This window comes from Podarcis erhardii, assembly GCF_964252035.2.
Source record: "Podarcis erhardii genome assembly, chromosome: 6".
In the NCBI taxonomy this organism is placed as follows: Eukaryota; Metazoa; Chordata; class Lepidosauria; order Squamata; family Lacertidae; genus Podarcis; species Podarcis erhardii.
The window spans coordinates 91,153,615-91,173,746 of record NC_138510.1 but is presented as its reverse complement, the minus strand read 5'-3'; the positions used below and the strand labels follow the sequence as shown (position 1 = coordinate 91,173,746).

Here is a 20,132-nt window from a genome sequence, read left to right as displayed (position 1 = left end):
CCGGAGCACGATTTCTGTTCTCATCCTGAAGCAAAGTTCTGAAGCACTATTTCTGGGTTAGCGGAGTCTGTAACCTGAAGCGTATATAACCTGAAGCGTATGTAACCCAAGGTACCACTGTATCATCATCATCATCATCATCATCATCATCATTAGAGTTGCTTAGTCAAAATTCTGATGGCACTTCTGAAAGAAGTTCTCACGTGCAAGCGCCAATAAAAAGAATGGCGCAAGAGCCCGACTCTGCACCCAAGCAGCTCCCGTTCATTTCAGTGTTGTGTGAGTGGATTGTGCCTGAGTGGAACAAATCTTTCTCTCTGTTCTGAAGGTTCTGAGCACCTTTTGTGTGAGATGGACAGTGACGACGCCTCCCTCAGCAACCTGGGCGACTGTTTCTTAACAACTGTGGAAGCTGGGCCCTTGCAGTCCAGAGTGGGGAACCCCATTGACCACCTGTATTCCATGCAGAGCTCCTACTTCACATCTTGAGGCATTTGAGGCTCTGAGCAGACCACGGCTGGGCTCACTGCAGGTGCCACCTGGAGAGAAGGAGAGGAAAGGATTTTGAAGTTGCTAGCTTCGTTTCCCACTTGAAAAATTCAGCGGAAATCAGGAACATTTGTGAAGGAAGAACTCAAAACTCCGTTCTCCTTTTGCTAACCCATTTGTGGAACGACTTTTTGAAACTGAGTTTTAAATTTTGAAGTGTCAAGGAATGCATGAAAGAAGACAACAACTTATCCCGCCCCCCGCCCCCCCACCGTGTTTTATTTAAGGCTGTCTTGAAGGCAAGTTGCAAAAAATCAGTACTTTAGGCTTAGACTAGATAGGCAAGCAATATTTCCCACTTTGAACTTTGGGGCTGAAACAAAAGTTCCTCATTTGGGTGGACTACCCTTCTGGGGGAAAAAAACACTTAGATCATTTTCAATAATTTGCGCATTTTGCAATCCTTTTTGGCAACGTGGTTCCTCCTGGTGGCTTCTGCGATTTCTGCATTGCTATCATTTCTTCCTTGGTTGCTATTTCTTTCTCCTTCCTGCATTAATCACGTAAGTGAACCCACCTTATCAGAATCACACAGTGAACAGGATGATATCAGAATGAAGTCAATTAGATCTGGGCATGTGAGAGTGAGAGCAATTTAAACTAATAAATGAACATTATTATTATTATTATTTTGCAATGAGTGACAGAAAATAATTGACATGGGAGGCATTTTTGACACTGCCAAAAATGTATGGGGGGTGGGAAGGTTCATGGTTTATTCATATAGTTATCAATTTAGAAAGCTGTAAGCTCTTGGTGCCTGGCAAACATGTGTGTCAAGGTGTTTGAGTGTGTTCATGAAAGGGCGTGTGCATTTATATACAAGATACAAGCGCACCTAATATTGCATCAGGTTTATCTCTTATGATAGAAAAGTTCTGCACAGCAAAAAATAACTTTATTTTCTGAGTGAACTATATTGAAGAAATTGCTCAATGCACTTAAGTTATGAAACGAAAGAATTGGGTTTTCTAAAATATCACATTTGGTTTGCAAAGACGGAAAAGCAGAGTTAGAGCAGCAGTCTCAGCTGGAGGCAATTTGATGCTTTCCATTTCTTCATTGGTTTTCAAATGAAAATCCACGTCTGAAAATATCAGGGTTTCCCATCCTCCCTTCTGCATGCAATCTAGTTCCATTAGAATAAAGGAAAACTCTGCTATTGACTTCAGTGCAATTCGGGTTGCAGCCAACATTAGTTCTATACAAGAGAATTGTCATCCCAAGAAAGAGACACATCATGCTTCGTGTCCCATCAGCAGCACAGAGGTTAGCCTTATACATTGACCATGCTCCTCTGTGTAGCAGGAGGAAGCATGTAACATTTCTCCCCCAGCTTCCCTAAAACATGGTGATCAGTAATATTCAGTTTGTCTAAAACTGGAGACAGACAATATTTCAGAGCTGATCATGTTAAGAGGGAGCACTGCCCATAATATGTGTCCTGACCCTTCTTTTTTCTCTACTGAAACATGTCTTGCAAGTTTAGGTATTGCTTCAAAAACCTGCTTGATCCATGTCAACAAAAGTAATACTAGAAGAAATGAAGCTTCTCTCATATCACTTTCAGCTCTTGAAAAATAACGGTCTATCTCCAATCTAAAAGAACGTAATAATAATAATAATAAAATTTATTTATATCCCGCCCTCCCCAGCCAAAGCCAGGCTCAGGGCGGCTAACAACAATCAAATAATCAAACAATCAAATAATCAAACAACATTCTAAAAACATTTCATTATAAAAATTAATTAAAATCAAATTAATGGCAACCGTTAAGCAAAATTCTGTGCAGGTTGCCAGAGGAGGGAGTCAGGCTGCACCCTGACCAAAGGCCTGGTGGAACAACTCTGTCTTGCAGGCCCTGCGGAAAGATGCCAGGTCCCGCAAGGCCCTAGTCTCTTGTGACAGAGACGTAGTACTTCACAAGCAATCTACCATAAAATGCTATGATGCAAATGAGTATAAAGGTTACCCCACCCCCAACAGATTGGGTGAACATGTGGAGACAGGTCTGTCAATGACTACCAGGTGTCAGGTTCCAGCTACAAGAAATGATATCTCCACTGTGATCCTGAGGCCACTGGTGGTCCACTGGAATGACCAAGCATGGCAAAGAGGTATATGGATAGTTGAGTTAGCAACTCTCAACTTTGACACTTTGGGATAATAAAAGGTACAGAGACCTAGCATGGGTTCTCATCATCATGTTTTCCAAGTAATGATTGCAGCACTCACATGGTAAGTCCATTTTCAGAATGACAAGGCAGGCTATCTTGGAAGTTGCTAAGGCACCCCATAAAAACAGTATAGCTCTCCCTTCCTCACCAGATTACTTCTCTGCTGGCCGTCGCACTGTTAGGCCTGCAGTATTGCAACCTCCCTGCGCTCTCCAAGGTGAGGTCTTGTATCCTGCAGCTTTTTCTTCCTCAGAGCCCTGGTACAAAGATGTGTCTCCTGGTGGAAGCAGAAGAGGAGTCGGACACAGCATCTGTGGAAGAATGAGCCACTGAACGCAGTTCAGAGGAAGTTAGAAATGAATGCACTGGTTCACTGTCAAGCCCAGCTGCATGGGTTTGGCCTGATAGGAGACCAAAGGACTCTACTACTTTGGTGTGGGGTGCCTCTCTTTACTTTTCTACCCATGTAGGGACAACAGGGTTGCAGCCCTAATTGTCAGGATGCTGTCAGCAACTTCTGGCTCATTGCCCAGGAAAGTATAAAGACAATGAAAAGTATCTTACCATTATTTTTTTATTTCAATCTTCACAGACAGAGGCTATTGAACCCAGCCTCTTGGTTAATGGCATTGTCCCGAGTGAATCTCCACCCCCGTCTCTCCCACTTCTTCATTCGTCACTTCTATGGGTGCTGCTACGTGCCCTCTGTCTTTGAGCTCTTTGCTTTCCTACTTTCAAGGCTCGCCAGTTCTGGGAGATGGGAGGTCTGGGATGCTTTCTAATGACACTGTGTCAGCCAGCTGCTAACCTGGTTCTGCCTCCTCCTCTCCCATAATTTCCCAGCTTTCCCCCTCATCTGCCTCTGAGCTGCTACCTCCCTCAAACCCCTGTTGGAAATCTATACTGTCTTCCTCTTCCTCCTCTTCCCTGGAAGGGTGAGGATTGAGAGGCGATTTCCACTATTCCTCCTCTGCCCAGTCCCTGACACTAACTTAGGGAAATTACTGTGAACACTGTGAAAGCATACATGAAAAATCTATTATTGCTCAGTAGTGGTAATTTTTTGGAACCACACAGAATGAACTTGCAAACATTTGTCCACGCAAAGCCATACATACAAGGAAATTGTCTTCTCTTAAAACAGAAATTTCTTATGGAACTCATGAGTCATGTCCCTTTAAAGCCTTTGCCGAGGTTAGTTGCACACACAGCCTCGTTGTTCCTATCATAGTTTGTGTTGTATAAAAATATTATGCTCTTCATTAATAAATTATGTAAAGAAAAGAAACTGAATGAAAAGTAGTTGTGATGCTATAGGTTTTGGCCACGCTAAAGATTATACACTGAATGTAACAGAATGTGACAAGTTGTTGGAACTGCTGCATCAATGGAAGTAAGATTATGAGAATAAATGAGGGGTTTGAGAATAAACAATATGAAAAAAGACTGATCTGTCGTGAAAGTTTGTAGAATAGCTGATGTAGAATAGTAGCTAAGACTCTGAGCCCAGAAGTCCCCGGTTCAAAGTTCACTTCGGAATGAATTATCTAGGTGGTTTCTGTGTCAGTTTGCACATCACATCAGCTGTGTTACAGCATCTAATGGAACTATAGTTTTACACAAAAATGGCCACTCAGTTCTCAGTGGTGAAACAAATACATTTTGCACATGGCCAGACCTACATGTCTCTCTAGCAAGCCTGCAGCTGCGAGGCGGAAGTCTCAGTGAATGCTGATATTACATAGGAAACATGAATATTTGTGCTGCTGAAAACAGTTTCTGGAGAATCTCTTGTTGCTACTTGTTGCTAAAGGATAATCCACAGACCGGGGAAAACTGACCACACCCCAGGAGTGTTGTAGCTTTGCTCTCAATCGCTCAAACCTCAATGGAACAGAGTGCCTTTTCAATTTTATTTGATTTTTGATTTTTTTATTAACATATAAAACACATACATTTGCATTTATACAATGCACATACACAACACACTACCTTATTTTCATAACATAAAACATACCTAAAGGTAAAGGTAAAGGGACCCCTGACCATTAGGTCCAGTCGTGACTGACTCTGGGGTTGCGGCGCTCATCTCGCTTTATGGGCCGAGGGAGCTGGCGTACAGCTTCCAGGTCCTGTGGCCAGCATGACTAAACCGCTTCTGGTGAATCAGAGCAGCACATGGAAACGCCGTTTACCTTCCCGCCAGAGCAGTACCTATTTATCTACTTGCACTTTGATGTGCTTTTGAACTACTAGGTTGGCAGGAGCTAGGACCGAGCAACGGGAGTTCACCCTTTTGCGGGGATTCAAACCGCCGACCTTCTGATTGGCAAGTCCTAGGCTCTGTGGTTTAACCCACAATGCCACCCGCGTCCCATAGGGGTTGTCTTTAAAACATAGGGGGCGTCTTATACCTGGGGGCGTCTTATACATGGAAAATACGGTATCTCTCGGGGGACAAAGCTTCCAGGAAACTGGGCTGCCAGTACCAACACTTTCTGTTCATCTGGTCTATGTAGCCTTATCTCCTCATCAGGACAGTTCGAAAGCACGTCAAAGTGCAAGTAGATAAATAGGTACCGCTCCGGTAGGAAGGTAAATGGCGTTTCCGTGCGCTGCTCTAGTTCACCAGAAGCGGCTTAGTCATGCTGGCCACATGACCCGGAAGCTGTACACCGGCTCCCTCGTCCAATAAAGCGAGATGAGTGCCACAATCCCAGAGTCGGCCATGACTGGACCTAATGGTCAGGGGTTCCTTTACCTTTAATAGAGCTCAGGGAGCCATTTACCAGGCTCTGAGCAGCAAGGCCCAAAGGAAAACAAATAATAGATTCAGGAAAGCTCATGCCCCTCTCCTGTTCCACAAGACGCTGGAAAAATGGGCTCTGCAACAGATGCCTCAGTAACAGGAGTGACACTATTTTGGAAACTTGGTGCTTTCTTCTGTGAGGTACATCATCAGCTCTCGTTTTCCCTGCAAGGGTATCGTCCATGGGTCCGTACTGGGAACTGGGGGGGGGCATGGGCCGTATCTTTGCAGATACCTGGACATTGCTTGCTTTGCTGCTGCAGCCAAGGGCAAGGAAGGGAGGGGGCCCTGAGGGATCTGACCTTCCTGTATCAGCTGTAACATTGAATAAACAAAGCATCCATTATTCCTGGAAGCTGTGTGATGGCCAAGGGGAGATCAGCAGAGATTACCTTTCAGGTAAGGATGCTGATTAGATGCTATTGATAGGGAGGAACAAGCTTGCTCTAACTAATATTATGTTAATTTTAAGTTGCTTCCAGCAAAAGAGATTATGCCACATCTTGGCAAGAGGGAGAAGAGAAAGAACCTGGAAATCGAGACTGGGCCAAAGTCAACCACTGACATGGGCTGACATTAGGATAGTTAATGATGAAAAGACTTATGGAAAGAGAGGAATGGTCGGAAGAAAGGCTTCCCAACCCCCCCCCCTTTAAAAAAAAATATCATTGCTGGGAAGATTATAAATCAAATTAAGCTAGGCAGAGCTAAACCAGAGACCTTCCTGCTTTCCTGGAGTCCTTGGACTGGGTTTGGCAGAGATCTTGTAAAATCAGCCCCTTCACTGTATATTTAAAGGATAATAATAATAATAATAATAATAATAATAATAATAATAATTTATTTATATCCTGCCCTCCCCAGCTGAAGCCGGGCTCAGATAATGGCATCGCACAAAGATTCATAGGAACTGTCGTTTACCTCTCATGGAGCTACAATTCCCAATACACTTAACATACTACACTATAATGTGGATGTGCCAAAACTCTGGAAAAAAAATGTATGTTCTAGTAATTTTAGGCCAAAGCTTTGTATTTCAAGCCTCCATTTGGAGGTTTGAAACCTCAGAAAAGGAGCACCGGACCTTATAAGCACCTGCAGATTCCCTGCAAACCATAGCTGCATTTTCATTGCCTTTCCTATCCTATCTACCGTATTTTTCACCCTATAGGATGCACCTTTTCCCCTCCAAAAATGAAGGGGAAATGTGTGTGTGTCCTATGGGGCGAATGCAGGCTTTCGCTGAAGCCTGGAGAGCGAGAGGGGTCCGTGCGCACCGACCCCTCTTGCTCTCCAGGCTTCGCGCACCTCTCCGCAAGCAGCGGGAGCCCAGCACTGGGTCCCCGCTGCTTGCGGAGAGTTGCCTGCATGCTGAAGCCTGCCTGCACTGAGCTCAGCGCGTCCAGGCTTTGCGGACCTCTCAGCAAGCAGCGGGAGCCAGCGCTGGGCTCCCACGGCTTGCAGAGAGCTGCCTGTTTGGGGGCTGGGGTCGGGGGAAGCTCGGGCTTCCCCCGCCCCAGCCCCGTGCTTGGGGGGGAAATAATTTTTTTCCCTTTATTTCCCCCCCAAAAAACTAGGTGCGCCTTATGGGACGGTGCGTCCTATAGGGCGAAAAATACGGTAAATACTTTTGCCCAAGTATGTAGCAGGAAAGGCAAAACAAGGCCAAGAGCTAAGCTACCTGCCCCCTGGGTCAGTTCCCTGCTTTGGGACTCCTTGAAGTGCAGAAACTGCTTGATTTGAAACATCTGGCTGCTCTTACCTGGACATATGTCAACACAGGGGCAATCTTGCCATTAGAGAGAGTGACAGCACCCCACTTCCAGTCACACCCCCCCCCCGAGTCATGTGGCCATTCACCTCTGATGGAGATCAGAGCTCTGGGTGCCATAAACCTGTTGTGAATCCCCATCATTACTCTGCTCCTCTCAAGTGCGCTTGGAGACACTATCACGTTGCCGGTATTGACGTAAAATTTGACTGTGCGCGCACATCTTCTTTTGGGCTGGGCCCTCTGCTTCACTGTCTCTCCAACCTCTCGGCAGTTCATCATTCTGTAACCTGGAAGACGAGAATGGCACTAGTCTGTCTATGTTTACTCATGCATTGGTAACATACGAACATATGCCTTAGGTTACTGCAACATGCTTTAAGCACGGCTGTATTTAAAACATGCTCAGAAACTACAGCTGGTCCAGGACTCACCTGGAAGATCCAGTTTCACAGCAACATCACCTCACTAGTTACTGGGGACAATTTAAGGTGGGGGTCTTGATCTTTAAACCTTGTCTTCTAGGGTACCGAGTCACACAGGGAGCTGCCATGGATTCAGAAGGCTCCGTGCTACAGAAGTGCACACTCATCACAAGAGGGGCTCAAATTGTCGCGTGACCTTGGGGTCAGGGATAAATGTGCCTCTTCCCTCCAGGTATATATGAATACAGTGGTACCTCGGGTTAAGTACTTAATTCGTTCGGAGGTCTGTTCTTAACCTGAAACTGTTCTTAACCTGAAGCACCACTTTAGCTAATGGGGCCTCCTGCTGCCGCTACGCCACCAGAGCACGATTTCTGTTCTTATCCTGAAGCAAAGTTCTTAACCTGAAGCATTATTTCTGGGTTAGCAGAGTCTGTAACCTGAAGCATATGTAACCTGAAGCATATGTAACCCGAGGTACCACTGTAAAGTTTGCATCTTTTTACTATAGCCGAGCTCCACCTCCTAAAAAGGCTCTCTTCACCATTAGCTTTTAGTTTCCAACTCTAATAGTGATTTTTCACTTTTAAGTTTGTTTGTTTGTTTGTTTTATCAGGTAAAGGGCATGCATGCCCACACAAATACACAGGGCTGTTGTAGTGGTTAAAATGGATGAGAACACATAAATACAGAATCAGGTAAGTCACTTCACTTGCATTCACCACAAAGAGAGGTGAGGATACATATTGTTTGCATTATATATCATTACATAACATTATGAGAATTTCAAACTGCAGCTCATTTTATTGTTTTTAGGCATTAGCCATGACAGAACACACACACAGATAGATTTTTACAGTTAAGCCAAAGAAAACACAAAGAAAACACACACATGACAATTTTTTTTACAGTTAAGCAATAAAATAATAACCCCATCAAATATTTGTGATACTGTCATTACACTCTGTTTAGCAAAGCTCACTCCAGTGCCAGTAAACTTGTAGCAACTCTGTTTAGCACCCTTAAAATAATGAGTAAAAACAATAAAATAATAAAATCTGTCTTTTGAAGGACAGACCAGGTGTCACGTTCCCTAAAAATGTCCACAAAGTATTTTCCTGCTTATAGCTGGCATCAATGGCCTATCAGCTGATAAGGAAGAATCTCCAAGTTTGGTATCTGCCATGATAATATAAATGCACATTGTACAGGTCTTAAGATAGCCTATTCTCTCACACAGTGTAAGGCATCCTTTGAAATCCGGCTAGGCTTAAAATGCCTTCTCAAATAGAATCTTTCACACATACTATTGATTGATTGATTGATTGATTCGATTTCTTACCCGATTTCTGGCCTCTTGAAAATCATATGAGGTCATGTGTAGCATCCTATTACATCAGAGCATCTTTCTCTTTTATTCCTGTGCCAATGTTCTATGGCACTCTTTTCCCTCAGTGCTTTTGTAGCTACTTTGGACATTTTTTTAAAAAAAATTGTAATGACAGCTAATAAGCCCAGATAAATAACATAATGTGCATGATAGCCATAGCTCAGGCTGGCAACCATTTACTTAGCTGATATTCTTCAGGGTACCATATCCTAGCATCCCTTAGCAGGAGAAATTACCATCAATCAAGTAATTATCTCTTATTCCAGAATGCTTTTAAACGCAAACAGGCCTATTAAAGAAGATGGGGCTATCACTTAATTAATTGCTCCTGCAGTTTCACATCTGTTTCTCTTGAGTACCAGCTCTCATACAGCCCCACTCACCTCAGGCCAGTACTTGCAAAGAGCTAGAAAAGGCTTATTTTGATGCCTGATTGATGTGGGATGGGTGGTTGAAGGGAAAGGTTGTATGTAGGGAGACGGGGAGGGGGGTACATGTCTACCAGGCACACCAAGCTGTGCCCAACATTTTTGGGGAAGTAACATCCCATGTCAGGACGCGGGTGGCGCTGTGGGTTAAACCACAGAGCCTAGGACTTGCCAATCAGAAGGTCGGCGGTTCGAATCCCCACGACGGGGTGAGCTCTCATTGCTTGGTCCCTGCTCCTGCCAACCTAGCAGTTCGAAAGCACGTCAAAGTGCAAGTAGATAAATAGGTACCACTCCGGCGGGAAGGTAAACGGCGTTTCCGTGTGCTGCTCTGGTTTGCCAGAAGCAGCTTAGTCATGCTGGCCACATGACCCGGAAGCTGTACGCCGGCTCCCTCGGCCAATAAAGCGAGATGAATGCCGCAACCCCAGAGTCGGCCACAATTGGGCCTAATAGTCAGGGCTCCCTTTACCTTTTTAACATCCCATGTGCATGATGTCGTACGTACAAGCCCCCCCCCCATCCGGTCAGGCCAACTCGGCCCACCATCCCCCACCCAGCCACTGCCAACCTCCTTACCTTGTGAAATGGATGCGTGGGGGGAAGATGTTTTGCCCTGCCTCATGCCTGGCAATCCTCAAAAGGATCTTCATCATGGCCCGTCTTTTTAAGTACCACTGCAGATCTTGGGGGGTGACCCCCTTCTTTAAAATATCAGGGGGCGGCCTCCCAACCCCCCCCCCCGATGTCTACATCTTTGCCAAGGGACTCCCCTTGCAAGCAAGCAGTGTGTCTCACACCCCTTTGCTCAGCTTTTGAACACCTTTTTTCCACTGTGTTTACAGATCCTTGCACAAGCTTGAAGCACAAGTCACAATTCATAGGAGCCAACTCCTAGGGTCTCTCTCCCCCCCCCCCATAAAATAATTGAGGGGCATTGCCATTCAAATGGTGCATCATGTCTTCTGATCCATTATGCGGGGTGTGCCTTAACTGTCCCCTCCCCCTGATATTTTATTTGAATTGATTCACATGCACGATTCATTCCCATTGCTTAAGAGCGTCACTTTACATGCAGTATCTGATCGTGATCGCTCGTATGCGTTACTGCTTGTTGGATGACATTGCCTGTTTCCCTGTGAATAATTTTATTCTTTTAATGGCCAGTTTTTCTAGTGCTGGCCATAAGGGTCAGGGCTGCCGGCTTTTGAGGCAAGACTAACCGTTTGTACTGTTCGTTTCAGCTGTTGGATGGATAGTCAATAGCCTTTGGAAGGTGTGGCCACTTCATCCAGTTCTTTAGAGGCTTGGTCCAGATGTAATAGGAAACCATGAACACAGAAGGCTGCCAGGGTTTGGGGCAAGCCTTCATCATGGAAAACCACAGATTCCCGTTATATCTGCACCAGGCCAGGGAGATGGTCTAGATCAGGGCTTCTCAAACTTCTGAGTTCATTGACCCCTTGATGAGCTTATACATCATCATTGATTCCAAATTCTTTCAAATAATAATAATAATAATAATAATAATAATAATTTTTATTATTTATATCCCGCCCATCCAACTGGGCTTCCCCAACCACTCTGGGCAGCTTACAGCAAGAGTAGTTCATTTTCAAAACAGGTAAAATTCAGTCTTCAGGTATGAATGGGACCAACAATTCTGAATTAACATATCTGTTGTGATATGTGTGTGATTGTTTCCTTGCCCATAATTCAATACACAATTCCATAAAGCTAAGGTGGCAATCCTAAACACTAATCTCTGATGCAGAGAGGCAATTATTCCAGAAATTTTTCTTTTGGAGGAAATGCATTATGTTTGCTTTTGCATTCAATTATAATGTCAGCTGTATTAAAAGTACAGGTTATTCAGTCAATAATTAAATTTATTATTTAAAGTTTTTGCTACAAATGGAGCTACTAGCTAGCATCACTTTGCTTTTGCCAAAGGAGCAGACAAACAAAACTGAGTAGCCTTTAAAATGAAATAGTAAAATGGTCAAGAAAAATCCATGTACTATCAACGTTTATTAATCATCAATTACCATAACTAGGAATCATAAAAAATAAGGATACTGTTGTACTGTGGAATCTTCTAATTAAATACAGATGTTGTTCATTGGCAAAGTTCAGTACCTGTGACTGCCCTTTATTTATGAAGATCATAGTACCTAATTACATTTTTTCACGCTGTACACATAAACTTTTTTACCTCCAGACTGTTTTCAACCCCCTTTCAGTCCCTAGGTCTTTATTCACTCCCTGCACAGTCCCATAGACCTCAGGGGGTCGATATTGAGCACTATGGGAAACCCTTGTCTAGAAACAGGGGGAAAAAACACCAAATATTCCACAGTCCTAACAGCTCTTCTCCTTACTTCTCATGTACAAAGGAGGGGAATGCGAAGCCTTGGCTTCCCTTTATATCTGAGCCAGGGCAACGAGAAACAGAAAACGCAGAGGACTGAGTTGGTGTAAACAGAAGTAATTGCATTTATCAAGCATGTGTAGTAGGAGAGCAAAAAGACAGATTGAACGTTTCTCTGGCGATGGGTGATAAAATGCAGTACTTGTAACACAAACAGATGGGGGGGGGGTTAGAACAAAAGAGCTTTAAAGGAAGGCCTCTGTCAGACTAAACGAAATTGACTAACGTTATATTAATCTCGCTAATGGTTGTTTTTTTCTTTCCAGTGGAGTGTGTGGAGTAGTTTGATTTGGGGGCAGTGGCGCTGTTCCATGTGCAAAGGCTTAAATGGATCAACATGTGCAGTGCAGCCATTGGTTATCACCATAGCTGTCAACTTTCCGATTTGAAAATAAGGGATCAGCAGCCTCAAAAATAAGGGATCAGCAGTCTCACCTGTCCTGGGGACAGTCTATGGGATATCTAACAATCTGGGATAGCAGCGGGAAACGGCGCTGGAATAAGGGAATTTCCCGCAAAAAAAAGGGAAGGTTGACAGCTACGGTTATCACACACGTATGTATACATGTGTGTGTGTGTGTGTGTGTGCGTGCACACACACACACACCCCCAACAAAAAAATATTTTACTCTCTTGGGCGAGTTGGTGACCCTAAATACCAACAACACACAAGCAGAAATGTGTTTGGCTCCCAAAAGGCCTCACAAAGCCCAGAGTGTATTAGACGGAGGATCAGGAGTCTTGTTTCAGTCTGTCAGCCTTGGCCACCCCAGCTTAGCGGCTGTCTGACTGTGTGCTCCAGGCCAAGCTCGCTCCGATAACATCGTCCCCAGTACAGAAGAAGCATTGTATGTCTGCAAGGATCCTGTTTCTTGGGAAAATGTCAGCGGAGGCAGAGTGCAAAATGGCAAGAACAAAGCAAGGGGTAAGTAAAGACCGCATTAAATAATAATGGACTCGAAATCTTAGCTGCCTCTTTCGTCACTTGTCCTTAGGGTGATTCCTAGCCATCGTGCCCAGTCCTTAGCCAGTGTCCTAGTGCCCAATTGATTTCAAAGTATCTCTCCTGGGTGGTTCAAGGCTTCTGTCTGCAGAAGGTTGACACACCAGGCGTGGAACTTTGTTCCTTTCTTTTAAGTGTACTCTCTCAATCCCTGGCCACAGGGGTCAACTGCAGCCCAAGTAGAGTCCAACCAAACTGGAGGGTTTGTTCTGCAGATTACCCGTGGTCTGACAACAATTTTATAAAATTAATTTAAGATGCAATAGAATCAACAGGCAAACGCTCTTTACTATTTTTTTAAGTGATGACCTTGAATTTCACTGCAACACCAGGTGATAAGATTTTATATTTATTGGGGTTATTAACAGAGGGTTGTATCTGCTTTCCAACTAATCAATTAAATTTAGCCCTCGGAGTCATACTGCAACCAATTTGCTAACCCAGGGGTCAGCAACCTTTTTCAACCATGGGCTGGTCCACTGTCCCTCAGACCATGTGGTGGGCTGGACTATATTTTTTTTTTGGGGGGGGAATGAATGAATTCCTATGCCCCCAAAATAACCCAGAGATGCAATTTAAATAAAAGCACATATTCTACTCATGTAAAAGCACCAGGCAGGCCCCACAAATAACCCAGAGATGCATTTTAAATAAAAGGACACATTCTACTCATGTAAAAACATGGTGATTCCCGGACCGTCCGCAGACCGAATTGAGAAGGCGATTGGGCCACATCCGGCCCCCGGGCCTTAGGTTGCCTACGCCAGATAAAATCAGTTAAATCTGTTCCGACTTGGGCACAACATTGAGTGTGGAATAAAATGCTACTCCTTACAGCTGGCACATAGGTAAAAAGGTAAAGGACCCCTGGATGGTTAAAAGTCCAGTCAAAGGTGACTATGGGGTGCTGCGCTCATCTCGCTTTCAGGCCGAGGGAGCCAGTGTTTGTCCACAGACAGCTTTCCGGGTCATGTGGTCAGCAGGACTAAACCGCTTCTGGTGCAACGGGACACCGTGATGGAAGCCAGAGCGCACGGAAATGCTGTTTACCTTCCCGCCACAAAGGTACCTATTTATCTACTTGCACTGGCATACTTTCAAACTGCTAGGCTGGCAAGAGCTGGGACAGAGCAATGGGAGCTCACCCCATCACTGGGATTCTAATTGGCAACCCCAAGAGACTCAGTGGTTTAGATCACTGTGCCACCCATGTCCCTGCACATGCAGCCACACCAAACCAATCACATAGGTTCCTTCCTTGCAGAAAACCACCACACTTAGGCATATGAGTTTGTCTAGCATTGAGAGCAGAGCCAGGAGCTCCCCAGTCACCTCTGAATTCCAGTGCAAACAGACCTGATCTGCGCCTCCCAAATTATCCTTCGGTTTTCGCACTTCTCTGGATTTTATTTATTTATGTATTTAATATTTGTTTTTATTTATTAAATTTCTAAACCGCCCTTCATCCAAGGATCATAGGGTGGTTGAGATATACTCAGAGTCGAGAGTGGATTTCATGCTCTTTATTCAGCTCATAGTGGTGAGGAGGAATGGAAGTTCCCCCAGGATGTCTGCTTTATATACATTATTTACACAATGGGCCCCACGTGATTGGCTAATTCCGGGATTCACCTGTAGGCTAATCAGGTTGCAGATTCACTTCCACCTGGAGCTGGATTGGGTGGCTCTTGTGGACCAATCAGACTGCTGCATTCTGGATCCTATTGTTCTAGGACCAATCAGACCAGTGGCGTAGCGTGGGGGGTGCAGGGGGGCTGGCCGCTCCGGCCGCAACATCGGGGGGGGGGGGGCGTGCTCGCACTAACTAATCTAGTGGAAGAGACTCGAGTGCTAAAATCCACGGGTTAGGGGGCGCAAATTACTTGCCTTGCCCCGGGTGCTGACAACCCACCCTACGCCACTGAATCAGACTGCTGCATTTTGGATCCTATTCAACTCAGTACATAACAGTGGCTTACAATATAAAGACACAAAAATACACAGCATAGTAGCAAGCAAAAAGCGATAACCTCCCTGCACACCATTTAAAAGACCATAGTTTGTTTAATTGGCCAAAGGCCTGGGAGAAGAAGAATGGTTTTGCCTGCTGCCTAAAGTTATGTAATGAAGGAACCAGGTGAGCCTTTCTGGGGAGAGCGTTCCACAAACGAGGAGCCACTGCAGAAATGTCCCACTCTCATTTTGCTGCCACCCTCCACATTTCAAATCAAAATAATAACAAATAAAGTGAGGGAAAGAATTTGTATGAGAAAAACAATGAAACAATATTTTACATACTATTACTAATAATAATTTATTATTTATACCCCGCCCATCTGGCTGGGTTTCCCCAGCCACTCTGGGCGGCTTCCAACCGAATATTAAAAACAATACAGCGTCAGACATTAAAAACTTTCCTAAACAGGGCCACCTTCAGTTGTCTTTTAAAAGTAAAATAGTTGTTTATTGCCTTGACATCTGCTGGGAGGGCATCCCACAGGGCGGGCGCCACTACTGAGAAGGCCCTCTGCCTGGTTCCCTGTAACCTCACTTCTCGCAGCCAGGGAACCACCAGAAGGCCCTCGGCGTTGGACCTCAGCGTCCGGGCTGAACAATGGTGTGGAGATGCTCCTTCAAGTATACTGGACTGAGGCCGTTTAGGGCTTTAAAAATCAGCACCAACACTTTGAATTGTGCTCGGAAACGTACTGGGAGCCAATGAAGATCTTTCAGGACCGGTGTAATATGGTCTCGGCGGCCACTTCCAGTCACCAGTCTAGCTGCCACGTTCTGGATTAATTGCAGTTTCCTGGTCACCTTCAAAGGTAGCCCCATGTAGAGCGCATTGCAGTAGTCCATATATATATACTCTCTCTCTCTATACATACTATATATACATATATATACTATATATACATTTATATAGTATATATACACATATATATATACTATATATACATATATATATACTATATATACATATATATATATATATACTATATATACATATATATACTAACTGCTGAGATTCAGTAAATTCATCAAAATTGAATATAGTCAATTTGATACATAAAACACTCTCAATGACACACACAAAGAAAAGGGAGTCCAAGATGGATGAAAGTTTCTTAAAGGAGAAATATTGAAGGCCCAAATGCAGACAATTCCAACAGGAAATAACAGGCATCTAAGGAAACTGGTATGGCTGCATAAGGAGCTTGAGGATGAGCTGAGATTTTTAAAAAGGGCATGTATAAGAAATGGAAGAAAAGGGAAATCACAAAAGAGGAGTATACACAAGTAGCCAGCAGTTGCAGGGTGAAAGTCAGGCTGGCTAAAGCTCAGAATGAGCTCAGGCTTGCAAGAGAGGTTAAAAATAATAGTAATACTAAAATGTTTGTTTGGTTATGTTTGAAGCAAGAGGAAGAACAAGCAAGTGGTAGGTCCTCTACGTGGAGAAGACAGAGAAATGCTATTGGGTGACAGAGAGATGGCGGAACTACTTAACACTTAGTATGCCTCTGTCATCACCCAAAAGGAAAGTGATGCCCAACCTGGTGATAACAAAATAAATGATGTAAGGAGAGAGCTACAGCCCAAGATAGGGAAAGAGGTCATAAGGGAACATCTGGCAACTTTAAATGAGTTCAAATCTCCAGGGCCTGATGAGATGCACCCAAGGGGCTTGTGAATGGAATCTCAGAGTCTTTGTCTATGATCTTTGAAAATTCTTGGGGAACATGTGAGGTCCCTTCAGACTGGAGTTAGGCAAATGTTGTCCCCATCTTCAAAATGGGGAAAAAGAAGAAGAATCAGGTAACCACCGACCAATGAGCTTCACATCAATACCTAGAAAGGTCCTAGAACATATAATTCAACAATCCTTAAACAATTTAACAAGACTTAAACAAGACCCAGCATGGGTTTCTCAAAAACAAGTCGTGGCAGAAAAATCTCATTTCTTTTTTTGATGGTGTTTTTTTTTCCTTTCAGTAAGGCTTTTGACAAAGTCCCCCATGATATTGTTGCGAGGAAGCTGATAAAATGTGGGCTGCATGAGTAACTGTTATGTGGATTTGTAGCTGGTTGACTGACCAAATTCAAAGAGTGCTCATTAATGGTTCCTCATCATCCTGGAAAAAGGTGACAGGGTTCTGTCCTGGGCCCGTTGTTGTTCAACGTCTTTATAAATGACTTGGGTGAAGGAGTTGAGGAGATGCTCGTCAAATTTGCAGATGTCACCACACTGGAAAGAGTAGCGTTTACCGCAGAAGACAGAATCAGGATTCAAAATGACCTTAACAGATTGGAGAACTGGCCCAAACGAGCAAAATAAATTTCAGTTAGGGACAAATGTGAGGACCTGCACTTCGACTGGAAGAACCAGCTGCACAAATATAAGATGGGGAACACCTGGCTTGCCAGTAGTACATGTGAAAAGGATCTAGGGGTCTCAGTAGACCACAAACTGCATCAATAGAAGTATAGTGTGCAGATCAAGGGAAGTAATAGTACTACTCTATTCTGCAATCACACCTGGAATACTGTGTCCTGTTCTGGGTGCCACAATTCAAGCAGGATGTTGATAAGCTGGAATGTTTGGAGCCAAGATGATGAAGGGTCTGGAAACCAAGCCTTATGAGGAACGGTTGAAGGAGGTGGGTATGTTTAGCCTGGAAGAGAGGGAAGTGAGAGGAGATATGATAGCCACCTTCAAATATCTCAGGGGCTGTCACAAGGAAGATGGAGCAAGATTTTTTTCTCCTGCTCTGGAGAGTAGTCTTGAACCAAGGCTTCAAGTTACAAGCTGGGAAGCAGCAAGTTTGAATGAAGACATTCTTGTTAGTGTTGTTAGTCTAGGTACAAATAGGAGGAATTCATGCTTAATGCAGCCCATGGTGTGCTGTATAGAAATAGAAAATTCATCTAACTAGTTGTAGTGGATGTGTTTAGATTACAGAGGCTTGTGGTTGACAAGTTTCTATGGGAACTAGCTAACAAAACTCAAATTATTGTACAGAAGGATAAGGAAAAAATTCTGCATCAAAGCCGTATCGCCTCAACCTCTTTCATCACTAGTGGACTACTACTGGAAAACGCAGAACATTTTTACCTCTGCTCAAGCGAGCACAGGTGCACTGAGTTGGTTCCCCTTTAAACTCTGGTCCACCTGTTGGAAAAGACTGACAGGCAGGCAGACAGATGCACTTTTATAAAGCTTGGAGCAGCATTTCAATTGCACCTTAATCAAATGTGTGTTTGTGCCACAAATGCTTATGTGAAATGTATGCAGACATGGAAATTAAGAAGTCTGGTATCTGCTTTCTTTGGGGGAAAACACTTTTAAAAAACCAGAACAATGCAGAGGAATGCTGTGGACATAGAATATTGTGATATCAGCAAGGCTTTTGACAATTTCCCATGTGATATTCTTGTTAGCAAGCTAGTAAAATGTGGTCTAGATGATGCTTCTGTTCGGTGAACGTGTAGCTGGTTGATGGTCCATTCAGCTAAAGAGTAACAACAACAACAACAACAACAACAACAACAACATTTATACCCCACCCATCTGGTTGGGTTTCCCCAGCCACTCTGGGTGGCTCCCAACAGAATATTAAAAACACAATAAAACATCAAACATTAAAAACTTCCCTAAACAGGGCTGCCTTCAGATGTCTTCTAAAAGTCAGATAGTTGTTTATTTCCTTAACATCTGATGGGAGGGTGTTCCACAGGGCGGGTGCCACCACCGAGAAGGCCCTCTGCCTGTTTCTCAGTCTGGAGAAGAATGTCCTGGGAATAGTGTCCTGGGGCTGCCATTGTTTGACATATTTATACATGACTTTGATAAAGGATGCCCATCAACTATGCAGATGATTCCAAATTGGGTGGGGTACCTAATACCTTAGAAGACAGAAACAAGATTCAATATGACCTAGACAGGGAGTAGTGCTTGGCAGAACACTAACAAAATAAATTTCAGCAGAGGTAAAGCTCTGCATTTAGGCAGGAAGAATCAGATGCACAAATAAAGTATGGGGGACACCTGACTTGACAGTAGTACATGTAGAAAAGTATCTACACCAGAAGCTAAACAAGAATCAGCAATATGATGTGGTGGTAGAATATTTTTGCACGCTATTTTAAGTAATACATGCATTTTTGTAAACGTGGCGTGGTTGGAGAATCACGCCACAAAATTCAGATAAGTGCAGATTTCAAAGGATGGGTGTGTCTTAGTCCTCTTTTGTTTCAGAAAGTGCACCTTTAAATCAAATTTCTCCTCCCTCCCTGGTCACCATCTTGCAGTCTAATGAGTGCTACGCAGAGAGAAGTTTGTACCCCATGGCTCCCCTGCAGATTTGCCTCCAGATCTCCCTCCTGGCTTCCCTTGTAAATCTGCTTTGCTGGAACAGGGTCAGCCCTCCCTGCTGCATTTAAACATATTTGATTTTATTGCGCAGCAAAATGCTTCTGAAAAGCTTTGCTATTATCCTCCAACTTAAAAAAAAATCAAGCCCCACCAAAGTGTCTTTGAAGTGAGCTACCTGAACGAAACCTGTGACCTCAGTGAGATGGCAGATAGACAGCAGAAACAAACCTGCCTTTCACCTGCGCACCAGGCCACCGAGAACACCCTTTACATGCCACCAATATAAGTCCGAGATGAAAGACGTCCTGGGCAGCCTGCCTGACCCCATTGCCTCCACTATCTCTACTTGATTGCACAGTGTTTTGCTTTGAACAATTCCTCACTGTCTGCCCCACGCAGGTGAATCTCTTGCCTTGGCACAGGTTTGAAAATACCATGCATAGTCCAAGTGCTTTGCTATGGACTCCTGCCCACTGAAAGCTCTGGCCAACTCATGCCTCGCATTTTTCTGCAGCGCATGAGGGAAGAGAGCTGGGCACACACTGAAAGGAACAGATATCTCTGGATAGAGAGAGGGATTTGCAAGAATCACAAAACAGAGAGATGCCTTGTCTGTGCGAGGAATTTAATGCACACCAATCTCTCTCTCCCTCTCCCTCTCCCTCTCTCTCTCTCTCTCTCTCTCTCTCTGTGTGTGTGTGTGTGTGTTTCCTTGCTTTACCATAAGATTCTTCTGCATAAGCTGCATTGACGGTTATATATTTATTCAAGAATT

At 44.1% G+C, this 20,132-nt stretch overlaps 1 protein-coding gene across 2 annotated transcripts in view; it reads left to right on the top strand.

The window, feature by feature from the left end:
* Window positions 1-1,175, top strand: part of LMX1A (LIM homeobox transcription factor 1 alpha) — an 83,445-nt gene extending 82,270 nt beyond the window's left edge. For both annotated transcript variants that reach the window (XM_081866078.1, XM_081866079.1), the window contains one exon: window positions 329-1,175. In XM_081866078.1, the coding sequence (XP_081722204.1) occupies window positions 329-489 (161 nt within the window). In that variant the 3' untranslated portion in view covers window positions 490-1,175. The remainder of the gene's footprint in view (window positions 1-328) is intronic.
* Window positions 1,176-20,132: the final 18,957 nt, after the last annotated feature.